Source organism: Pongo pygmaeus, chromosome 4, assembly GCF_028885625.2.
Source record: "Pongo pygmaeus isolate AG05252 chromosome 4, NHGRI_mPonPyg2-v2.0_pri, whole genome shotgun sequence".
Classification (NCBI taxonomy): Eukaryota; Metazoa; Chordata; class Mammalia; order Primates; family Hominidae; genus Pongo; species Pongo pygmaeus.
In genome coordinates, this window is record NC_072377.2 from 162,509,300 (window position 1) to 162,533,129 (window position 23,830).

The 23,830-nt window shown below is 45.9% G+C and overlaps 1 protein-coding gene across 11 annotated transcripts in view; it reads left to right on the forward strand.

Annotated features, from left to right (window-relative positions):
- The window catches only part of C4H5orf52 (chromosome 4 C5orf52 homolog), a 56,171-nt gene that overhangs the window by 24,861 nt on the left and 7,480 nt on the right, over positions 1-23,830 (forward strand). For 2 of the 11 annotated variants that reach the window (XM_054489097.1, XM_054489094.1), the window contains 2 exons: positions 19,059-19,280; positions 22,529-22,637. In XM_054489097.1, coding sequence (XP_054345072.1) covers positions 19,069-19,280; positions 22,529-22,637 — 321 coding nt within the window. In that variant the 5' untranslated portion in view covers positions 19,059-19,068. Of the gene's footprint in view, positions 1-15,542; positions 16,494-17,528; positions 17,644-17,960; positions 19,281-19,441; positions 19,595-22,528; positions 22,638-23,830 lie in introns of those variants that run through there. The other 9 variants (XM_054489092.1, XM_054489098.1, XM_054489100.1 and 6 more) reach the window with 9 other exon arrangements.

Below are 23,830 nucleotides of genomic sequence, written 5' to 3' on the forward strand. Positions count from 1 at the left end.
TCACTGCAACCACCGCCTCCTGGGTTCAAGCGATTCTTCTGCTTCACCCTCCCAAGTAGACGGGACTACAGGCACACGCCACCATGCCTGGCTAATTTTTGTATTTTTAGTATATACGGGGTTTCACCATATTGGCCAGGCTGGTCTCGAATTCCTGACCTCGTGATCCGCCCACCTCGGCCTCCCAAAGTGCTGGGATTACAGACATGAGCCACTGCACTCAGCCAGTTATTTTTATTATAACCTGTTTCTTGATTCATCTTATTCTATATTGATCTATTATGTTTCTTCTATCAGTACATTTAAATATGCCCTGTCAAATCATTCTGGTTCATTCCTTACCAACATTTTGGGCAGATTTCCTAATCTTCCTGTCACTTTGATAATTTAAAGCTGTTTCTGCAGTCCAAATCTGTGATCTCAATTTTTTTTTTTTTCAGTCAGATTCTTGCCCTGCCACCCAGTCTGGAGTGCAGGGGCAATATCTCAGCTCACTGCAACCTCCGCCTCCCAGGCTGAAGCAATTCTTGTGCCTCAGCCTCCAGAGTAGCTGGGATTACAAGTGTTCGCCACCACGCCCAGCTAATTTTTTTTTTTTTTTTTTTTTTGAGACAGGGTCTCCCTCTGTCGCCCAGGCTAGAGTGCAGTGGCACGATCTCAGCTCACTGCAGCCTCTGCCTCCCAGGTTAAAGCAATTCTCGTGCCTCAGCCTCCCAAGTAGCCAGGACTACAGTCATGCACCACCATGCCCAGATAAGTTTTGTATTTTTAGTAGAGATGGGGTTTCACCATGTTGCCCAGGCTGGTCTCGAACTCTTGACCACAGGTGATCTGCCCGCCTCTGCCTCCCAAAATGCTGGGATTACAGGCGTGAGCCACGGTGCCTGGCCCCGTAATCTGAATTCTATGTAAGCCCTATTTCTTCCTCCCTTTCCCCCTACTCAACCCGGGCACAGGCCAGGCCTGTTACTGAAGGGGCTTAGAGTGGGAGACCCTGTGTCTGCTCATTCACTCGGCTCCCATTCAACAGCCAGGATGCAAATGGGAGGCATGGTCTGGTTCTGAGTTCCTCTGTACCATGGGCCTCTCTTCAAGGCTTCATTCCTGTTGAGGGCCAGGCTGTAGTGTAGGGAAGGCAGAGGCTCCTCATGTGAGTGACCTTCAGCCTGGTGCTGCGAAGTGCTCTGTCTTCCTGCTTCACATGGTGCATGGTGCTCCTGAGCCATTTTTACACCATCCTGATCCTCCGTTGTTCCTGATGATCCCTTGCAGAGGAGCACCTTTAGCTCCCTTCTGCCCAACCGGCTTTCTCTTTCTTCAAGCCCTCTCTAGCAGGGATGACTTTACTTGCCCAGTGACCTTATACAAAACTCTGAACTCCTCCAGCTCTAACCTCTGAGCTCCTACTTGTAAGGCCTGTGATGACTTTTTCCAGGCACCAAAGGCTGAAAGGGACTCAGGTATTCCCATCTTTTGTCAGTCACACCTCATCACTGTTCCTTGTCATCTATTGGCCCAGGCCACTCCAGAAACCTCAAATTGTGATGCAGTCACTGGTCTCTGCATTCACATACATTCCCAAACTTGGGAGGGTGTGAGGCGTGGCAGAGTGACATCTATCAGGATTTGGGATTTCCCAGTGACCCTGCTGGTACCTTTCTACACTGGCAGCTGCAGGAAAACTGCAGGTCCCATCCTCCCAGAATCCATGGACAGGGAGGAAGCAGTCCTCCTTTTTCCTGCCGTAGAAACCCCCCTTCCTGCCCCCTCCCACTACTTTCTTTGCACTGGGAGCTGGGGGTGAGGCAGATGGTAGTGAAGACAAGTATAGAGAGGGAAGGGAGTAACATCTCACTAAGAATTTCCAGCCAATCTTCCTGTCCTTTCCTTTCCCTCTCTATCTTCTGCCTCTATAGACTGTCTATTGTGGGACTGGGAGAGTTCAGGGGTGATGGTTCAGGCTAGCAGGGTTTGTTTGACTGCCCCTTTAAAACTCCTGTTGGCTTCTGTGGCAGAAGCTTCCAGTCACCCATCTAATATCATTTTCCCCATCTTTCTTTAAAAAAAAAAAAAAAAAAACACAAAACAAACCCAGCACGTTGGGAGGCCGAGGCGGGTGGATCACGAGGTCAGGAGATCGAGACCATCCTAGCTAACACGGTGAAACCCCGTCTCTACTAAAAACACAAAAAATTAGCCGGGCATGGTAGCGGGTGCCTGTAGTCCCAGCTGCTCGGGAGGCTGAGACAGGAGAATGGCGTGAACCTGGGAGGCGGAGCTTGCAGTTAGCCGCGATCGCGCCACTGCACTCCAGCCTGGGCGACAGAGCGAGACTCCGTCTCAAAAAAAAAAGAAAAAAAAAAAAAAAGCCAGCCGGGCATGGTGGCTCACGCCCATAATCCCAGCACTTTGGAAGGCCGAGGCGGGTGGATCACGAGGTCAGGAGATGGAGACCATCCTGGCTAACATGATAAAACCCATCTCTACTAAAAATACAAAAAATAAGCCAGGCATGGTGGTGGGCACCAGCTACTTGGGAGGCTGAGACAGGAGAATGGCGTGAGCCCGGCAGGCGGAACTTGCAGTGAGCCGAGATCGTGCCACTGCACTCCAGCCTGGGCGACAGACTGAGACTTGTCTCAAAAAAGAAAAAAAAAAGCCTATACTGTTGGAGGTGGCCAAGCACCCAGCTAAAAGAACTACATTTCCCAGCTTCCCTTTTAGATAAGAAAGACCAAAAATACGTAAGCAGAACTTGTGCAGCTAATATCACTAAAAACCCCACAGAGAGATGGTTCATGTGGGAGATATGACCCTCTGCTCCCTTCCTCTTTCTTCCTCCTGCCTGGAATATAGATGCAATGGCTGGAGCTCTGGCTATCAAACATAGAAGCCACACACACCAAAGTTGCAGAACCCAACCTCTAAGGGCAGTGTGCAGAATAAATGAGATAGCCTAGGAAATGTGACTAGTACAGTGTCTGCCACAGAGCACATGCCTAACAAATGGCCTCTGGTATTAATGCTAACCCTAAGGCAGAGCTCAAGAGAGTTCTAGTTCTGTCTGGGTTTTAATCTGTGCCTCCTCTCCAACATTTTCATAAGTCACTGGAAGAGGGAGGAAATTCTGAGCCACGTCTAGTTCTGCTACTGACTGCCTACATGAGTTTGAATGTGCCTGGTAATGTTAAGAACTTCTTTCTCCTTGTTGGCAAGGTGAAAAAGAAAACAAAAACTCTCCTATCACAAAGAATGAGCATACTAGAATTTCATTTATTTTAATAGTCACTATTTTTGGCATGTGATACTGATTTTCCACTTATAGTAACGACAAAGTTTTTCTTTCAAATAAATTCAAGTGTAAAAAAAGAGTTGAAAAAAATGGACAAGGGATTTGAACATGTTCTTCAATAAAGGCTATCCAACTGGCCAAAAAGAATAAGAAAAGATGGCCAAGCACAGTGGCTACTGTAATCCCAAGACTTTGGGAGGCCAAGGCAGGCAGATCATTTGAGCCCAGGAGTTCAAGACCAGTGTGGGCAACAACATGGCAAAACCCCATCTCTACAAAAAAATACAAAAATTATCCTGTTGTGGTGGTGCAAGCGTGTAGTCCCAGCTACTCGGGAGGCTGAATAGTGAGGATCACTTGAGCTCAGGAGGTTGAGGCTGCAGTGAGCCATGATCACATCACTGCACTCTAGCCTTGGTGACAGAGCAAGATCATGTCTCAATAACATAAAAATGTTAAAAAGTTCAGTAGTATTCATCATCATGAAAATGCATACCACAAAAGATCCATTACATGCAGGCCAGAATGATGCAACACAATTTTTTAAAGGACTAATAGTATCAGTTGTTGGTGAGGATGTGGAGCAACAAGAACCCTAATACCCTGTCGTTGGGAATGTAAACTGGCAAAAAACACTTTGGAGAAAGTATGAAATTATCTATTAAAAGTGAACAAATGCAGCCGGGCGTGGTGGCTTATGCCTGTAATCCCAGCACTTTGGGAGGCTGAGGCGGATGGATCACCTGAGGTCAGGAGTTCCACACCAGCCTGACCAACATGGTGAAACCCCGTCTTTACTAAAGATACAAAAAATTAGCTGAGTGTGGTGGCGGGCGCCTGTAATCCCAGCTACTTCAGAGGCTGAGGCAGGAGAATCACTTGAACCTGGGAGGCGGAGGTTGCAGTGAGCCGAGATCACGCCATTGCACTCCAGCCTGGGGGACAAGAGTGAAACTCCATCTCAAAAAATAAAAATAAATAAATAAAAGTGAACAAATGCATTTTCCCATGACCCAGAAATTCCAATCAGGTATACATCCAACATAAACGCATGCATGTGTACACCACACATGCACAAAAATGTTCATAGCAGCTTTACTCATAACCACCCCAAACTGGAAACAACCCAAATGTCTATTCAGCAATGTGATGGATAAACTGTGGTATAGTCAGAAAATGGAACACTATACACTTTTCTGTATACATATGTTTCTTTTCAATGAAAAGATTTAAAAAGAAGAGAGTTGACAAATAGGATAATATTAATTTAAAAAGTAGTACATGGACATGACAAAATTCATAATGGCTACACATGAATAAACTATGTTCAGGAATTAAAGAATTGGATGAGTTAAAGGATTGGATGACTCACATCCCTCTTTGGATTCAGGGTGCTAAAATGATTAGCACTGACAGCAACTATTGTAGAGCTGGTGAATGAAAACATGGAGAGAAGAGGAGGTGGTGCCAGGCAGTGGCTAAGAGTTCAAGCTCTGCAGTTAACATGCCTGGATTGGAATCTTTGCACCACCACCTGCTGGCACTGTGACATTAGGCAAGTCACTTAACCTCTCTCCACTCAGTTTCCACAACTGTAAAATGAGAGTAATGATGGCATCGATTTCCATGCCTCTCTCCTAGCTTCTGATGATGGAGGACAATCCTTGACTTTTCTTGGCTTGTAGATGCATCACTCCAAACTCTGCTTCCTTCTTCAGGTGCCATTCTTCCTCTCTGTGTGTGTCTCTGTTTTCTTATAAGAAAACCAGTCATATTGGACTAAAGGCCCACCCTAATGACCCCATTTTAATTGCTTACAGTAGCCAATAGGGCAAAGACTCTACTTCCACATAAACTTACATCCACAGGTATATGAGTTAGGACTTCAACATATTTTAGGGGAGGCACAATTCCACGCAAAACATGTAGAAAAGTTAAAAAATCATAATAAATACCCATAAAACCACCACTAGATTCAGTAGTTGTTAATATTTTGCCACTTTTGCTTTTACTATCAATCTATTTTTTTACTGTTACTATCTCATCCCTAAATACTTCTTAATGTATCTCCTAAGATTAGTCTTTTACACACCACATTAACATTATCATACCTGTAAAATTAACAATTCCCTAGTATCCACTAATAGTTGCAGCAGATTGTATCATTACTCAAAATTATTCATTTCCCTCTTCCCTATAGGAAGATGATACACTCCTGCCCTATAATCTTAGCGCTTGACCATATTGCTTCGGCAAACATATTGTGAGCAGCAAGATGCACACTGCACAGTACAGAAGCATTTCTAATCATTTCCCGGGTTTTGGAATAAGACACAGGGATCAAAACAGCTATCAAAAATATACCCATAGTCAACTGGTAGTACAAGTGACTTGAAATAAACTTTTGTTTCACAAACCACTAAAATCTAGGGTTGTTTGTAATTGCAGATTTCCCCAGTGAATTTAGAGCTGTTCTTAATGGTTTTTAGGCCAGTATCCAGTCAAGAGTTTTGCATTGTATTTGGTTATTATGTCTCCTAAATCTCTTATTCTGGAACAGTCCCTACTTACCTTTTTTTTCCTTCCTTGTTTCTCCTCCTTTTTCATTTTCTTCATTTTTTCTCCTAGGACACATGTTCAAAGACACTGTTCTTCTTGAAAAAATTTACTTTTTGAAGAAGCCAAGTCAGTAATCTTACATAATATCCCATATTCTGAATATGTCTGATTATGTTCTTTTGATGTGTTTTAACATCTTCTTCTAAGCCAGTACCTCTCGATCTTGGTTGCACCTTGACATCACTTTGGGAGCTTGAACAAAACACTAATGCCTAGATCCCACCTGCAGAGGTTCTGATATAATTAGCTTGGGTGCAGCCTGGGAATGGGGAGCTTTAAAATGCCCTGAGTTGATTTTAACGTGTGGGGAAGGTTGTGACTCATTGGTCTAATGGTTAGATCAGTCTTAACCCATGATTCTGTACATGCCACACTGCAGGACATCAGGTGCTCTGTAGATTTAGGTTAAATCACTGTTCGTGATACTAAATTTGATGACTAGCTGAAAGTGGTGACAAAGGTCTCCTTGTAACTGTAAATTTCTCTCTGTATATCAGCAAATAATCTGTGGGGCAGTGTCATAACATTTTGGGACTATCCTGGTTCCCAGAAATCTTATAAGTACTGCTTTTGGCATCCATTAGTGATCCTTGCTTGAATCGATTATTTCATAAATATTTACAAAAAGCTGACTTTCTAAGTCTATCATTCTGCATTTTAAACTAGCCAACATTCTTACATAAAGACTTCCCTTCATCAACTGAGGGTTAACTGTAGTTCTCCATAAGAGGCAAGGTAGGGCTATGTGCGGTGGCTCACGCCTGCAATCCCAGCACTTTGGGAGGTCAAGGTGGGCGCATCACGAGGTCAAGAGATCGAGACCATCCTGGCCAACATGGTCAAACCCCGTCTCTACTAAAAATACAAAAATTAGCTGTTGGCACACACCTGCAGTCCCAGCTACTCAGGAGGCTGAGGCAGGAGAATCACTTGAACCTGGGAGGCAGAGGTTGCAGTGAGCTGAGACTGGGCCACTGCACTCCAGCCTGGCGACAGAGCAAGACTCCGTCTCAAAAAAAAAGAAGGCAAGGTAGGTCAAGCACACTGGCCAGCAGGGCACAGTGGCTCATGCCTGCAATCCCATCACTTTGGGAGGCTGAGGCAGATGGATCGCCTGAGCTCAGGAGTTCGAGACCAGCCTGGGTAACATGGGAAAACCTTGTCTTTACCAAAAAAACCAGAGAATTAGCCAGGCATGGTGGTTCACCTGTGGTCCCACCTGCTCAAGCGGCTGAGATGGGAGGATGGCTTGAGCCTGGGAGGTGGAGGTTGCAGTGAGCTGAGATTGCACCATTGCACTCCAGCCTGGACCACAAGAGCAAAAGTCCATCTCAAAAAAAAAAAAGACTACTTCTGAGGATGGTTCTGAGTTCCTGATAACCCTTCTCTTGTGGACTGCACTGGGCCCTTTTACAACCTTAGAATGGCTTTTCTTCTGGGTAATACCCTTTTAGCATACCTTTTCCACAACAAGAAACTGTGGTTATGCCCTTGCTTATCTGAAAATTATGACAGAGCTGCACTTGTCCTAAGAAACCTGGGGAAGCCTCAGTCACTCCTGGAGGACCCCATCAACTCTGCTCTGGCCCTGGCCCCAGCCATCTGTAACCTGTATCACCTTTCCCTCCCTGCTCCAGCTTAATGAATTCCAGTGAAGCAGCAGTGAAAAAATTTTTACCCGGCTGGGCGCGGTGGCTCATGCCTGTAATCCCAGCACTTTGGGAGGCTGAGGCAGGTGAATGATGAGATCTGGAGATCGAGACCATCCTGACCAATAGGGTGAAATCCCATCTCTACTAAAATACAAAAAATTAGCCAGGCGTGGTGGCACGTGCCTGTAGTTCCAGCTACTTGGGAGGCTGAGGCAGGGGAATCACTTGAACCAGGAGGCGGAGGTTGCAGTGAGCCGAGATCACACCAGCCTGGGCAACAGAGCGAGACTCTGTCTCAAAAAAAAAAAATTTACCCAAGAGCCATTTATCTCGGGTGATTATTCATGATAACCACATCGCACAATGAATCTATGAGATGGAGGTAAAGTAGCCACAAGCTTTTGCATTAGAGGGTGTTACTGGCTAGACCCATATTCACTTTGTTCTCCCTATATGCTGGGGGATCATAAAGGTGATAGGGAGTCATCAAGGTGCTCTAAGGCAGGCCCCATTTACAGAGGAAGCAACTGATACTCAGGATTACTGACTTGCCCAGGGTGTCTGAGAAAGGCAGAGAGGAAGACTCCATTCTCTTGGGTCTTTTTTCTGAAGGCACATTATCTATTTAGGGAATCCATGAATGGATTCTTATTTTCTCCCATACAAAGTCTTGGGTCTTAGGCCGGGCACAGTGGCTCATGCCTTTAATCCCAGCACTTCTGGAGGCTGATGCAGGCGGATCACTTGAGGCCAGGAGTTCAAGACCAGCCTGGCCAACATGGCAAAACCCCGTCTCTATTAAAAATACAAAAATTAGCCAGGTGTGGAGGTGCGCACCTATAATCACAGCCACATGAGAGGCTGAGGCACGAGAATTGCTTGAACCTAAGTGGCAGAGATTGCAGTGAGCCAAGATCATGCCACTGCACTCCAGCCTGGGCAACAGAGCAAGACTCTGTAGCAAAAACAAACAAACAAACAAAAACAACCAAACCAAAGTCTTGGGTCCTAGAGTTTGAATCGGCATCAACACATTCCTGTCAGTTTTTTCCTTCCAGGAGTATCCCCATTTTCCAGATGAGAACTGAGGCTCTTCTCCCACTTTTTGCTTGGGACAGGTACTGTGTTGGGCACTAGGAAGAGACAAGTGAACAAGATGGACTCCAAGAACATACACGTTGTTTCAAGCAGAGCAGGGAGCCCAGGGTTGAGCCCAAGTCGAAAACAGTTGGAGGCCAGGCGTGGTGGCTCACACCTGTAATCCCAGTGCTTTGGAAGGCTGATGCGGGCTGATCACTTGAGGTCAGGAGTTCGAGACCAGCCTGGGTGACAGAGTGAGACTCCGTTAAAAGAAAAAGGAAACAGTTGGAGTTCTTTAAGAGATGGTGCCAGATCCTCTTGAAGATCACAAACACCAAAAGAAGAGTAAGGACCTGGACATTTCTCTGCTACACTTCCATGCATGTGGTGTAGTGGAAATAGATGGGCAAACCAGCTTTGTGTGACCCTGGGTGAATCACACTTCCTCCAGACTCTGCTTTCTCATTTGTAAAATAGGATCTATTAAGATCCTCTCGGTTGCATGTAATATTATCTGAACTTGAACTAGTTCAAGCAAAATAGAGAAGTTAGGTTTAAGCAATCAAGGACGGACAGGGCAGAGTCGCCAACATTTTGGGGGAAAGTAGCCAGGGCCTGTACTACCACGAGGTATGTCTTCCATTCTCTCTCATTGTTTTTGTATCCTTCTCTTTTTCTTTCTTTTTCTTTTTTTTTTTTTTTTTTTTGAGACAGGGTCTCACTCTGTTGCTCAGGCTGGAGGGCAGTGGCATGATCACAGCTTACTGTAGCCTCAACCTCCTGGGTTCAAGCAATCCTCCCACCTCAGCTTCCCAGGTTGCTGGTACTATAGGCATGTGCCACCAAGCCCAGGTAATTTTTGTAGTTTTAGTAGAGATGGGGTTTCACCATATTGCCCAGGCTGGTCTCAAACTCCTGGGATCAAGTGATCTGCCTGCCTCTGCTTCCCAAAGTGCTGGCATTATAGGCATGCAACACCACGCCCAGCCGTCTGTCGCTTTCTGAACACTGATGTCATTATCAGACTGGCTGAACCTGGGGAGCAAAGCCACAGGAAACCCTGGCCTGTAGACCACAAGGAGCGCTTCCACTGCTGCTCCAGTTAGACAAATCCCGGAGCAGGAATCCAGCTGGCCCCACTTGGTTCATGGACCCATCCCTGTTCCAATCATTGTGGCCAGGTGGGGTGGAGTATTCTGAGTAGCCCAGGATAGACTGGGGGCCAACTCAGTGAGTGGAGAATGTTTACACCTTAGTTGGGGCGAAGAACTCTGAAATACTCTTAACTGGAAGCTCCTGAGTTGGCTTTATGTATACCTGAGGGCTGTGCCATCTTTCAGCTGTCCAGAAGCTTCCTTTTAAAGCTGTATGAAGCGCTGGGCACAGTGGCTCACGCCTGTGATCCCAGCACTTTGGGAGGCCAAGGTGGGCGGATCACCTGAGGTCAGGAGTTTGAGACCCGACTGGCCAACATATAGTGAAACCCCATCTCCACTACAAAATACAAAACTTAGCTGGGTGTGGTGATGCACGCCTGTATTCCCAGCTACTTGGGAAGCCGAGGCAGAAAAATCCCTTGAACCCGGGAAGCGGAGGTTGTTGTAAGCTGAGATTGTACCACTCTACTCCAGCCTGGGACACAGAGCAAGACTCCATCTCTCACTCTGAGTCTCTTTGAATCTCAGTTTCCTGAAATATTAAATGGGGGTAATAATACATAATAGATGTCAAGTGCGTAAAACACCTAGGGGCTCCATATAGCTTTATTTTTGTTTATTTATTTTAAATAAATATATATTTGAAATATATATTATAATAAATATATATTATCTTAAATATATTTCAAATAAATATATATTTTAAATATAGGCCAGCATCATCCTGATACCAAAGCCTAGCAGAGACACAACAAAAAAAGAGAATTTTAGACAAATATCCCTGATGAACATTGATGCAAAAATCCTCAGTAAAATACTAGCAAACTGAATCCAGCAGCACATCAAAAAGCTTATCCACCATGATCAAGTGGGCTTCATCCCTGGGATGCAAGGCTGGTTCAACATACACAAATCTATAAACGTAATCCAGCATATAAACAGAACCAACGATAAAAACCATATGATTATCTCAATAGATGCAGAAAAGGCCTTTAACAAAATTCAACAACGCTTCATTCTAAAAACTCTCAATAAATTAGGTATTAATGGGACATATCTCAAAATAATAAGAGCTATCTATGACAAACCCACAGCCAATATCATACTGAATGGGCAAAAGCTGGAAGCATTCCCTTTGAAAACTGGCACAAGACAGGAATGCCCTCTCTTACCACTCCTATTCAACATAGTGTTGGAAGTTCTGGCCAGGGCAATCAGGCAGGAGAAGGAAATAAAGGGTATTCAATTAGGAAAAGAGGAAGTCAAATTGTCCCTGTTTTCAGATGACATGATTGTATATCTAGAAAACCCCATCGTCTCAGCCCAAAATCTCCTTAAGCTGATAAGCAACTTCAGCACAGTCTCAGGATACAAAATCAATGTGCAAAAATCACAAGCATGTTTATAAACCAATAACAGACAAACAGAGAGCCAAATCATGAATGAACTCCTATTCACAACTGCTTCAAAGAGAATAAAATACCTAGGAATCCAACTTACAAGGGATGTGAAGGACCTCTTCAAGGAGAACTACAAACCACTTCTCAACAAAATAAAAGAGGATACAAACAAATGGAAGAACATTCCATGCTCAGGGGTAGGAAGAATCAATATTGTGAAAATGGCCATACTACCCAAGGTAATTTATAGATTCAATGCCATCCCCATCAAGCTACCAAAGACTTTCTTCACAGAATTAGAAAAAACTACTTTAAACTTCATATGGAACCAAAAAAGAGCCTGCATTGCCAAGTCAATCCTAAGCCAAAAGAACAAAGCTGGAAGCATCAGGCTACCTGACTTCAAACTATACTACAAGGTTTCAGTAGCCAAAACAGCATGGTATAGGTACCAAAACAGAGATATAGACCAATGGAACAGAACAGAGCCCTCAGAAATAATGTTGCATATCTAAAACCATCTGATCTTTGACAAACCTGACAAAAACAAGAAATGGGGGAAGGATTCCCTATTTAATAAATGGTGCTGGGAAAACTGGCTAGCCATAGGTAGAAAGCTGAAACTGGATCCCTTCCTTACACCTTATACAAAAATTAATTCAAGATGGATTAAAGACTTAAATGTTAGACTGAAAACCATAAAAACCCTAGAAGAAAACCTAGGCAATACCATTCAGGACACAGGCATGGGCAAGGACTTCATGTCTAAAGCAATGGCAACAAAAGCCAAAATTGACAAATGGGATCTAATTAAACTGAAGAGCTTCTGCACAGCAAAAGAAACTACCATTAGAGTGAACAGGCAACCTACAAAATGGGAGAAAATTTTTGCAATCTACTCATCTGACAAAAGGCTAAGAAAAAAACAACCCCATCAACAAGTGGGCAAAGGATATGAACAGACATGTCTCAAAAGAAGACATTTATGCAGCCAAAAGACACATGAAAAAATGCTCATCATCACTGGCCATCAGAGAAATGAAAATCAAAACCACAGTGAGATACCATCTCACACCAGTTAGAATGGCAATCATTATAAAGTCAGGAAACAACAGGTGCTGGAGAGGATGTGGAGAAATAGGAACACTTTTACACTGTTGGTGGGACTGTAAACTAGTTCAACCATTGTGGAAGACAGTGTGGTGATTCCTCAGGGATCTAGAACTAAATACCATTTGACCCAGCCATCCCATTACTGGGTATATACCCAAAGGATTATAAATCATGCTGCTATAAAGACACATGCACACGTATGTTTATTGTGGCACTATTCACAATAGCAAAGACTTGGAACCAACCCAAATGTCCATCAATGATAGACTGGATTAAGAAAATGTGGCACATATACACCATGGAATACTATGCAGTCATAAAAAATGATGAGTTCATGTCCTTTGTAGGGACATGCGTGAAGCTGGAAACCATCATTCTGAGCAAACTATGTCAAGGACAAATAACCAAACACCACATGTTCTCACTCATAGGTGGGAAATGAACAATGAGAACACATGGACACAGGAAGGGGAACATCACACACCAGAGTCTGTCGTGGGGTTGGGGGAGCGGGGAGGGATAGCTTCAGGAGATATACCTAATGTTAAATGACGAGTTAATGGGTGCAGCACACCAACATGGCACATGTATACATATGTAACAAACCTGCACGTTGTGCACATGTACCCTAAAACTTAAAGTATAATAAAAATAAAATAAAATAAAAAATATATATTTATTTTAAATATATAATTTATCTTAAATAAATATATAAATAAATATTTAAATAAATATAAATAATTATAATTTATAATTTATGTATAAATTTATCTCTAATATAATTATAATGTATAATTTATTTATAATAAATAAATAAATAAAAATAAAACTATATGGAGCCCTTAGGTGTTTTAGGTACTTGACATCTATTATGCATTATTACCCCCATTTAATAGTTCAGGAAACTGAGACTCAAAGAGATGAAGGAACCTCACTAAGATCACACAGTGAGTGACTGCAAAGTTGCAAAACCTGGTCTGACTGACCATCTTGCAGGATATTCCCTTTTTTTTTTTTTCTTAGATGGAGTCTCACTCCGTCACACAGGCTGGAGTGCAGTGATGCGATCTCAGCTCAAATTTCAAAGCAATGAAATTCTTGAAAGCCACTTAGTTATTGGGAGAGAAGAAGATTAAAAGAAAGAAAAATTAGTGAGTGAATAATGGAGAGGTACCGGATGGGAAGATATTGTGGGAGAAATGGAATCTTGAAGCTAAGGAGATTGGCCAAAGGTTTTTTGTTTTGTTTTGTTTTTTTGTTTTTTTGTTTTTTTTGAGACAGGGTCTCACTCTATCACTCAGGCTGGAGCACAGTGGAACAATCATGGCTCGCTGTATTCTCGACTTCCTGGGCACAAGTGATCCTCCCACCTCCACCTCAGCCTCCAGAGTAGCTGGGACCACAGGCACATGCCACCATGCCTGGCTAATTTTTGTATTTTTGTAGAGACAGGGTCTCGCTGTTGCCCAAGCTGGTCTCAAACTCCTGGGCTCAAGAGATCCTCCCATCTCAGCCTCCCAAAGTGTTGGGATTGGTGTGAGCCACTATGCCCAGCTGAAAGATTCTTTAGTCCAGTAGACACACACACACACACACACACACACACACACACACACATCCCTTAGTTCAAATGAAATCTCACCTGGGATCCCATTCAGGTCATCAAAATCATTAGCATATTAACATTTATTGAGCACTCATGTGCCAGGTATAAGGCCCAGCTCTTTTCAAACATGATCTCATTGAATCCTCCCAACAGCAGAATGGGTAATTTTATTAGCCCCATTTTATGGATGAGGTTTTTTGTTTTGTTTTGTTTTGAGATGAAGTCTGGCTCTGGCGCCCAGGCTGGAGTGCAGTGGCACACTCTCAGCTGACTGCAACCTCCACCTCCTGGGTTCAAGCAATTCTCCTGCTTCAGCCTCCTAAATAGTTGGGATTACAGGCATGCACCACCACACCCGGCTAATTTTTGTGTTTTCAGTAGAGACGGGGTTTCATCATGTTGGCCAGGCTGGTCTCCAACTTCTGACCTCAGGTAATCCACCTGCCTTGGCCTCCCAAAGTGCTGGGATTACAGGCGTGAGCCACCATGCCTGGCCAAGGTCAGCTCTTTAACATTAAAGCTGGACTCCAACCCAGGTGTCTCTTCCACCAGGTATCTGAAGAACTTGTCACCCACTCTCGGATGGATAGGCCATTAGGGAGAGTTAGGCTGGGTTAGGGAGATGTGGATGAGGGAGAGGCTCACCCAAGAAGCGGAGGGATGGGACATAGGAGTCCTGACTGCTGCCCCAGACTTCTATGAAATAAAGAGATGAGCTCAGCTTGTCACTGGAAAATCTCTGTGGAGTTTTCCTTGTGCCTGAAGTTCTATGATGATGGCAGTGGACAGATGAAAAGTACTACCTCTTAAAGAGATTAAGTATGTTTGAACACAACTTCATTTCTTGTTGAAAATACATTTCATTTCCCCTCCCTTCATTCCTCCACCAAATGCATTTCACTGCTTTGGAGTACTTGGAAAAACCAGTTTAAAAACCTTGAGGCTGGGTACGGTGGTTCACTCCTGTAATCCCAGCACTTTGGGAGGCTAAGGTGGGTGGAATCACCTGAGGTCAGGAATTTGAGAACAGCCTGGCCAACATGGTGAAACTCTGTCTCTTCTAAAAATACAAAAATTAGCCGGGTGTGGTGGCAGGCCCCTGTAATCCCAGCTACTTTACTCAGGAGGCTGAGGCAGGAGAACTACTTGAACCCAGGTCACAGAGGCTGCAGTGACCTGATATCGTGCCACTGCCCTCCAGCCTGGGCAACAGAGCGAGACTCCATCTCAGAATAAATACATACATACATACATACATGCGTACACACATACAAACCTTGCTGGATGCACAGTAGACTTTGTTCCTTCCCTCTACAGCATTTCTCCATGACCTGGAACAAAAAGAAGGGAACTTCTGTTTACTGAGCACCTATGAACTGCAAGGCATTTTATATCTTACCTCATTCATTCCCCACAACAACACTTGTCAGGCATCACACCTATCTTACAGGCAAGAAAACCAAGGCACAGAGAGGTGGAGGAACTTAATGTCAGATGTGAACCAGGCCACACAATGCACAGGGTGTGCTTTTCCCATGCCAGGCTGCTGCCCCAGTGATTCTCAGCTTCATTATGAGCACAGAGTTTATTTCAGCCATTATTGGCCAAAGGAACTGCTCTGTGATGGATGCCCATGTTTGGAGCCTTCATTTATGGTCCCTGGCCACTGACTCTCCTCCTACGGCTGTAGCTGTTGAGCACAGTGGTTGATAACATGTCAAGAAGGAAGCCTGGGATGAAGAGTATTCCCCACACTGCAGGTTCTAGCTCCAGGCTTTCAGGCAGGGGCAGTGATTTCAGAATGTGAAGGATTCAGAATTTGGTGGGTCCAGAGGATCCTGCCAAAGGGTTAGCCAGCTGGAATCAGAGGGGTAACTTGTTAGGGAGCAGGGGGAGGTAGGTAGCTGCTGAAGTTGCTGCTAAGAGTGATCCCAAAGTTCTGACATATCTGTCTCATCCATCCATCCATTCATCCATTCACTCACCAATCCATCCATTCATCCATTCACTCACCAATCCATCCATTCATCCACTCATCCATCCATCCATCCACTCATCCATCCATCCACTCATCCATCCATCCATCCACTCATCCATCCATCCATCCATCCATCCAACCACTCATCCATCCATCCATCCATCCACTCACATATCTATGTGGCCCTTGAACACACAATCAGAACATAAAGGTGAAAGAACGGGTTTTCTTCTTTGCTGTGACACCTCTGGCTTTTCCTGATCAGTGATGGGGACCTGCAGACTGGGAGTGCTTCAGCTCTGGTTCACTCTGATCTTGGGCAAGTCACCTCTCCACTCTGAGAGGTTGGGGAGGTGGAAGAGAGCATATAGCCGTCTTGTGCAGATTGCCTCACCTATTTCATCGATGGGTGACTGAGCCTGGGAGTAGGAAGGTGACTTGCCAAGGTCAGGTAAGGAATTAGTGGTAGATTTGGTACTGGATCCCAGGATCCTGCTGCTAATTTGTAAAGTGAGAATGGGAATCCCGGCTCTCCTCACTTCCCAGGATTGTAGAGAGGACCCCATGAGATAAGTGGTGGGAAAGCATTTTGACAGGTGAGGTCACGAGGCCAAAAGGTGCCAAATGTGCACCTGGGGCTCTGGCTGCTAGACTAGGGCAGATCCCACAGAGACGAAAAGGAGTCAGCAGAGGCTTGTGCTTAAATGCTCAGCTAGGATCTGCTGCAAGGCACAATGCCTGGGTGCTGGGATTGGGGAGGGAGGCAAAGCCATTTAATTAATTTATTTTTTGAGACACAGTCTTGCTCCGTAGTCCTGGCTAGAGTGCAGTGGCACTATCTTGGCTCACTGCAACCTCTGCCTCCTGGATTCAAGCGATTCTCCTGCCTCTGCCTCCTGAGTAGCTGGGATTGTAGGCAGGCACCACCACACTAGGCTAATTTTTGTAGAGATGGGGTTTCACCATTTTGGCCAGGCTGGTCTTAAACTCCTGACCTCTAGTGATCTGCTCTCCCCGACCTCCCAAAGAGTTGGGATTACAGGTGTGAGCCACTGCACCCATCAATTTTATTTATTTATTTATTTATCTGAGACAAAGTATTTCTCTGTCGCCCAGGCTGAAAGTGCAGTGGCACGATCTTGGCTCACTGCAACTTCCGCCTCCCGGGTTCGACTGATTCTTGTGCCTCAGCCTCCTTAGTGGCTGGCATTACAGATGGGCGCTACCAAGCCCGACTAATTTTTTTATTTTTAGTATAAACAGGGTTTCATTATGCTGACCAGGTTGGTCTCGAAAACCCCTGACCTCAAGTGATCCGCCTGCCTTAGCCTCACAAAGTAGAGGGATTACAGGCATGAGCCATGGCACCCGGCCTGGCCATTTTTCTCTAGAATTCCAGGAACAGGCTGAGTGGGGATGGGGGTGGTTCCAAGGCTACTAAAGAGAATAGCCAAAGATTGTATAGGTAAATCCTACCTGCCAATGCCCTAGACTCAAATGCATCAGGCTCACCCCAGGAAGGGCAGCTAGGGCTGCCTTGTTCTAGAGACGATATGAACGGCAAGGAAAAAGCCTCCTGAACCCAGGTGGAAGCCTAAATGCTAATGGATGTTCTGGATCCTCATCATTAGATAATCCAGAGAGAAGTGAACTGATGGCCCCTCAAACCAGTCAGTAATGGGAATAAAGGAATGTACTGTCCATCACAGCAACTAAAAGTCTGCAGGAGAGACAACGCTCTTGAGGGTAAGGGTAGTGATGGGAGGAGGGTCAGTCATTTTCATGCTAGTTAAGAAATATTTATCAGGCACTGTATTAGGTGTTGGAGATACTGAAATGTACAAGACAGTCATGGCCCCTTTTCTCAGAGCTCAAAGTCTAGAGGGGGAAACAGACATTAAGTAGGCAATTACAGGCAGACAGAGCTTAAAAAGAGGGTAACAGTGGCTACCTTAAAAGGATATTGTGAAATTTAATGAGATAATCCAGGTAAAGAGTTTTATCAGGGCTTGGCACAGAGTAAACCCTCTAAAAATGATAACTATTTTTCTTGCTTTGGATAGGGAAGTTAAAATGAAGGGCTCTGTGGAAGTGATGTGTAAAGAGAGATCTATTCCAGGTCGGAGGCTAGGGAGTCCCAAGACCGCCTGAAGAAATCACAAGAGATCTGAAGAACTTTTAGCTTGAGGGAGAGGGAGGGGAGAAAAAAATAGCAACCCGGTAGCAGTTCAGTTTCACCACTTTACAGCCTATGAAGTCTTTGGCTTCCCTCATCTGGTTCGATCTTCAAACCTAACCAGACCGGCATCTAGAGTTAATATTTCCATTTTACACAAGAGGAAAGTGAGACCCAGTGGGAAAAATGACTTGTTCAGAGTCATAAAGCAAAGTCCGGAAGCAAGTCTTTCTGGTCTATTATGTGTGGGAAAAGTGAACAAACACCGCGGGGCGTTACCGAAATACTAGGTTACAAACGTGGAACAAAGTCTCAGAGTTAACGAGAGCGAGGCACCACTTATAGGGGTGAGTCAGGTAGGTTTCCCGGGGGAGCTGGCATTGGAATAGGCTTCTTCGCCTGCTCGGTGTCAAGACCCTGCAGGAGAGTGGCGGATTCATTCAGGAAGCAGCCGCTCCGCGAAGCCTCAGGCAAGGGTCTTCCGGAAAGACACCAGTCTTGATCCTGGAGCCTCAGTCCCCGCTGGCCTAGCACTTTGATTTCCATAGCAATTGTCTCGTCGCAGAAAGGAATCGCCTGTGCTGGGTCTTCAGACCTCAGCTCCACGCCCCTGAGCAGCCCCACACTGGCTCAACCCGTTACAGGCCCCGCCAGCAAGCCGGGGTCACTGCAGTCCCCGCGTCGAAGCGGAAAGGGTCTACTCAGCTCACCGCACCCCACTTCTTCCAGACCCGTCCGTCTTCACAGGAACGCGCCGGGTCTCACCACGGCGGACGCCGAGGGACAATATTACCGCGTCCGTGGCCTCCGGGCTCTGCGCGCATGTCCAACAGCCCCCGTCCCCTTCCCCGCAGCCAATATGTGTCTCCCAGGCAACGCGCCGCGCTCGGTTCAGGGCTCCGTCCAGGGACTCACTCCGCGTCAGCGCGCGCCCACCTAATTGGGCTGGCAACCAGCCTCCAGTTTCCAACTCTTTCTCCAACAGGGAAGCCGCAATGACACAGCCGACTAGGCCCTTGGTCACCTGTGACCTGGGATCCTCCAAGATCTACGGGACCGCCGCCCAGGCGACCACCAGTTCCGGCGCCACCTCGGATTCGAAAGACCGGCGCGATAGATTCGGCCACCGCCCAGAAATCGGCGTAGGGGGTCAGCCGCAGATCTGCTTTCCGCGGCCGACGTCCGCGCAGCAGCCGGTGCTGTTCAGGTGTGGTCCGCATGCCCAGAGCGTTCGTCAGACCCTCGGACCCGCGAGAGAACCCTAACTCTTTGAGACTCGTGCTCCCCTCAGCCGGACCCCGGCCCTTTTTCACACCCCAGGATAGTCGATTTCTCGTAGACCCGGGCCCCAAGATCCTTTCTTTCCAGTCTAGCTCTTCGGATTCCCTGGAGCCCGAACTCCCTCGCCCCGGAATCCCAGGAGAACCTGGAATCCCCATCTCCAGTCGACATTTTCTCAGAATCGGTCCCGGCCCGTCAGTCCCCCAGGCATGACATCGTGTGGCCGCAGCGCCCTAGGGGGTGAGCCCTGACTCTTAGAGCCTGGCGAGACCCAGGTCCTCCCAAGTTCGAATCCGTCTCATACGCCCCTTCTCAGCCTCTCTGTTTCCCAGTGGTCCTGGAAAAAACCCCAGTTCCCTCTGCCTGGCCCGGATCCTCACAAACCCCAATTACCCGCGCTCCTTTCCATTCCACAAACCCCCCTCACTGCATCCTTCAGGCTCCTGTCCATGGGGAACTTGAGGTGGAAAGCAGTTTGCTTCAAAATGACCTTTATTACTTGAAAAGGAATATTTCCAGTCGTTGCCACCCTCTTCCCCTTCTAGTATTGGTAAATTTGGTGCACCCACTGAGTGGGTGAAGATTTTATGTGTCCTTAAATGTTTTAGGGATTTTTTTTTTAAACAGCAACAACAAAAAACCAGGATTTGGGGGACTTTTGTGTTTGAGCATCTTGATCTCTAAACCAGCCTTTTCCATCACCTCATACCTAGGCTGTGCATAGAGGTCAGAAAAATGTAAATGGGAGACTGGGAAATTGGATGGTTCATATTAGTTTGTAAATCTAAAAACATACACGACACTCCAGTTCCAAATTGGCTGAAAATTAATTGCGATTCTCCTGCCTCAGCCTCCTGAGTAGCTGGGATTACAGGCGTGCACCACCATGCTCGGCTAATTTTTGCATTAGTAGAGACGGGGTTTCACCATGTTGGCCAGCCTGGTCTGGAACTCCTGACCTCAGGTGATCTGCCTGCCTCTGCCTCCCAAAGTGCTGGGATTACAGGTGTGAGCCACTGCACCCGGCATCAGTTAGAAAAAAATTCTAGTCCTTCAAAATGTTTTACCCTTCCACAGTTGTCTTTTTTGTCCTAATTATAAAAGTAGCATACACTTATGGATAAATAAGGCCAGGTGCAGTGGCTCATGCCTGTTATCCCACCACTTTGGGAGGCTGAGGAGGGTGGATCGCCTGAGCTCAGGAGTTTGAGACCAGCCAGGTCAACATGACGAAACCCTGTCTCTACCAAAAATGCAAAAAATTAGCCGGGCATGGTGGCTGGCCTGTGGTCCCAGTTACTCGGGAGCCTGAGGTGGGAGGATTGCTTGAGCCTGGGAGGCAGAGGTTGCAGTGAGCGGAGATTGCACCACTGCACTCCAACCTGGGCGACAGAGTGAGATCCCATCTCAAAGAAATAAAAATAAAATAAAATAAGAAAAATAAGACAGACTAGCAGCATGATTGGCTAGGGACAATCACTGTTAACATTTTGGTGCATTTTGTTCAGGCTTCATTCATATATAATATATATATATATGTATATGACAACATACTTAAAAAACAATACATCACAAAAAGTTCAGTTTCTAGTAACCTGCTTTCTTCTCCCATCTAATACACCACCCGTGTCTATGTTTCATATACAATTACATGTATTTTATTTTATGACATACCAAAATTTATTCAATATTGTACATTTTGTTTCCACATTTTAGAAAGAAAATATGAACAACTTTTTTTTTTTTTTGAGACGGAGTCTCACTCTGTCGCCCAGGCTGGACTACAATGGTACGGTAGTTCACTGCAACCTCCGCCTCCTGGGTTCATGTGATTCTCCTGCCCCAGCCTCTCAAGTAGCTGGGATTACAGGCGCTCACCACCATGCCCAGCTAATTTTTGTATTTTTAGCAGAGACGGGGTTTCACTATGTTTGCCAGGCTGTTCTGGAGCTCCTGACTTCCAAGTGATTCGCCTGCTTCAGCCTCCCAAAGTGCCGGGACTACAGGCGTGAGCCAACATGCCCGGTCCTGAACAATTATTTTTAAATGGACAAAACCATTTAAAGGTATGTGTTCATAAGACTACCTCATGGTGTAACCAAATTATCAAAAAGTGAAAACTCAGTGCCTGGAAGTGTATCCACCTTTCACCATTTTCTCATTTTGACCAAATTGTTGTATTTTCACCTGGAGTACTTGGCTCCATTCTACCCCACCCCACCCCATCTTTTACCTCTCACCTTTCAGAGTCTCCTAAAACGCCTAGCCACCCCATACCTCCCTCACTTTTCTAAACTCCCCAAACTTTCTTCCAGAATTTCCCTGTTAACCAGCCTAACACCTGTCCAAGCTTTTCATTTTCATTTCTCCCTGCTCTGATTTATACTCCCCCAACCCCCCACCTCCCAGATCCCCTTGAGGCATGTGCTCTAGAGCAAGTGCCCCCCAAGCTAAACACCTCTCAGATTCATCCTTCTGAATCCTACCCTACAACTTTACTCCTCTGCTCTAAGACTCCTCTCACCATTTCATCCTTAAGAAGGATCATCAAGATGACTGCTTTTGGCTGGGTGGGCGTGGTGGCACTTGCCTGTAATCCCAGCACTTTGGGAGGCTGAGGTGGGTGTATCTCTTGAGGTCAGGAGTTCGAACCCAGCCTGTCCAACATGGTGAAACCCCATCTCTACTAAAAATGCAAAAATTAGCCAGGCATGGTGGCGAGTGCCTGTAGTCCCAGCTACTCAGGAGGCCGAGACAGGAGAATTGCTTGAACTGGAAGTGGAGTTTGCAGTAAGCCAAGATTGCACCACCACACTCCAGCCTGGGAGACAGAGTGAAACTCCATCTCAAAAAAACAAAAAACACAAAAAGGATGACTGCTTCTGAGGATGGTTCTGAGTTCCTGATAACCCTTCTCTTGTGGACTGCACTGGGCCATTTTACATCCTCTGAATGGCTTTTCTTCTGGGTATCCATGAAATACCCCTTTAGCATACCTTTTCCACAACAAGAAACTGTGGTTACTCCCCTGTTCTTCTGAGAATTATGGCAGAGCTGCACTTATCCTAAGAAACCTGGGGAAGCCTCAGCCTCTCCCTCAGGACCCCATCAAATGTGCTCTGGCCCAGGCCCCAGCCGTCTGTAACCTGTCTCACCATTTCCTCCCTGCTCCAGCTTAATGAATTCCAGTGAAGCAGCGATGAAAAAATCTTTACCCAAGAGCCATTTATCTCGGGTGATTATTCATGATAACCGCATCGCACAACGAATCTATGAGATGGAGGTAAAGTAGCCACAAGCTTTTGCATTAGAGGATGTTAGTGGCTTGACCCATATTCATTTCATTCTCTCTATATGCTGGGGGATCATAGAGGTGATAGGGAGTCATCCAGGTGCCCTAAGGCAGGCCCCATTTTACAGAGGAGGCAATTGATACTCGGGGTTACTGACCTGCGCAAGGTGTCACACCTGTTCCTGGGCTAAGGGAGCCAGAGAGAAAGACTCCATGTCTCTTGGGTCTTTTTTTCTGAAAGCATATTTTTTGTCTATTTAGGGAACCCATGAATGGATTCTTATTTTCTCCCATACGAAGTCTTGGGTCCTAGGCCACATGCAATGGCTCATACCTCTAATCCCAGAACTTTGGGAGGCTGAGGCAGGAGGATCACTTGAGGTCAGGAGTTCGAGACCAGCCTGGCCAACATGGTGAAATCCTGTCTCTACTAAAAATACAAAAATTAGCCAGGTGTGGTGGCAGCCAGGTGTGTGGCAACAGAGCAAGACTCCATCTCAAAAAACAAACAAACAAACAAACAAACAGAAAACCAAAGTCTTGGGTCCTAGAGTTTGAATGGGCCTCAACACCATCTTGTCAATTTTTTCCTTTGGGGATTATCCCCATTTTCCAGATGAGAACTGAGGCTCTTCTCCCACTTTTTGCTATGGACAGGTAGAGTTTGACCTGCTTACTCGAAATCCTGAGTGCTGTCACCCCACTGTTCCCATAGACCCTGATTGATGACTTCATTAAGCCTGTCCTTAGGGCCTGCTTGGGACAGGTACTGTGTTGGGTGCTAGGAAGAGACAAGTGAACAAGATGGACTCCAGGAATACACTCATTCTTTCAAGCAGAGCAGGGTGCCCAGGGTTGAGCTGCTGCCACCTTCTTTTCTTTTTTGAGACAGAGTTTCACTCCTGTTGTCCAGGCTGGAGTGCAGTGGCGCTATCTCAACGCACTGCAACTTCTACCTCCCGGGTTAAGCAATCCTTCTGCCTCACCCTCCCAAGTAGCTGGAATTACAGGCATGCACCACTACGCCCGTCTAATTTTTGTGTTATTAGTAGAGACGGGGTTTCACCATGTTGGCCAGGCTGGTCTCGAGCTCCTGACCTCAGGTGATCCACCCACCTCAGACTTCCAAAGTGCTGGGATTACAGGAGTGAGCCACCACACCCAGCCACTGCCCACTTCTTGAC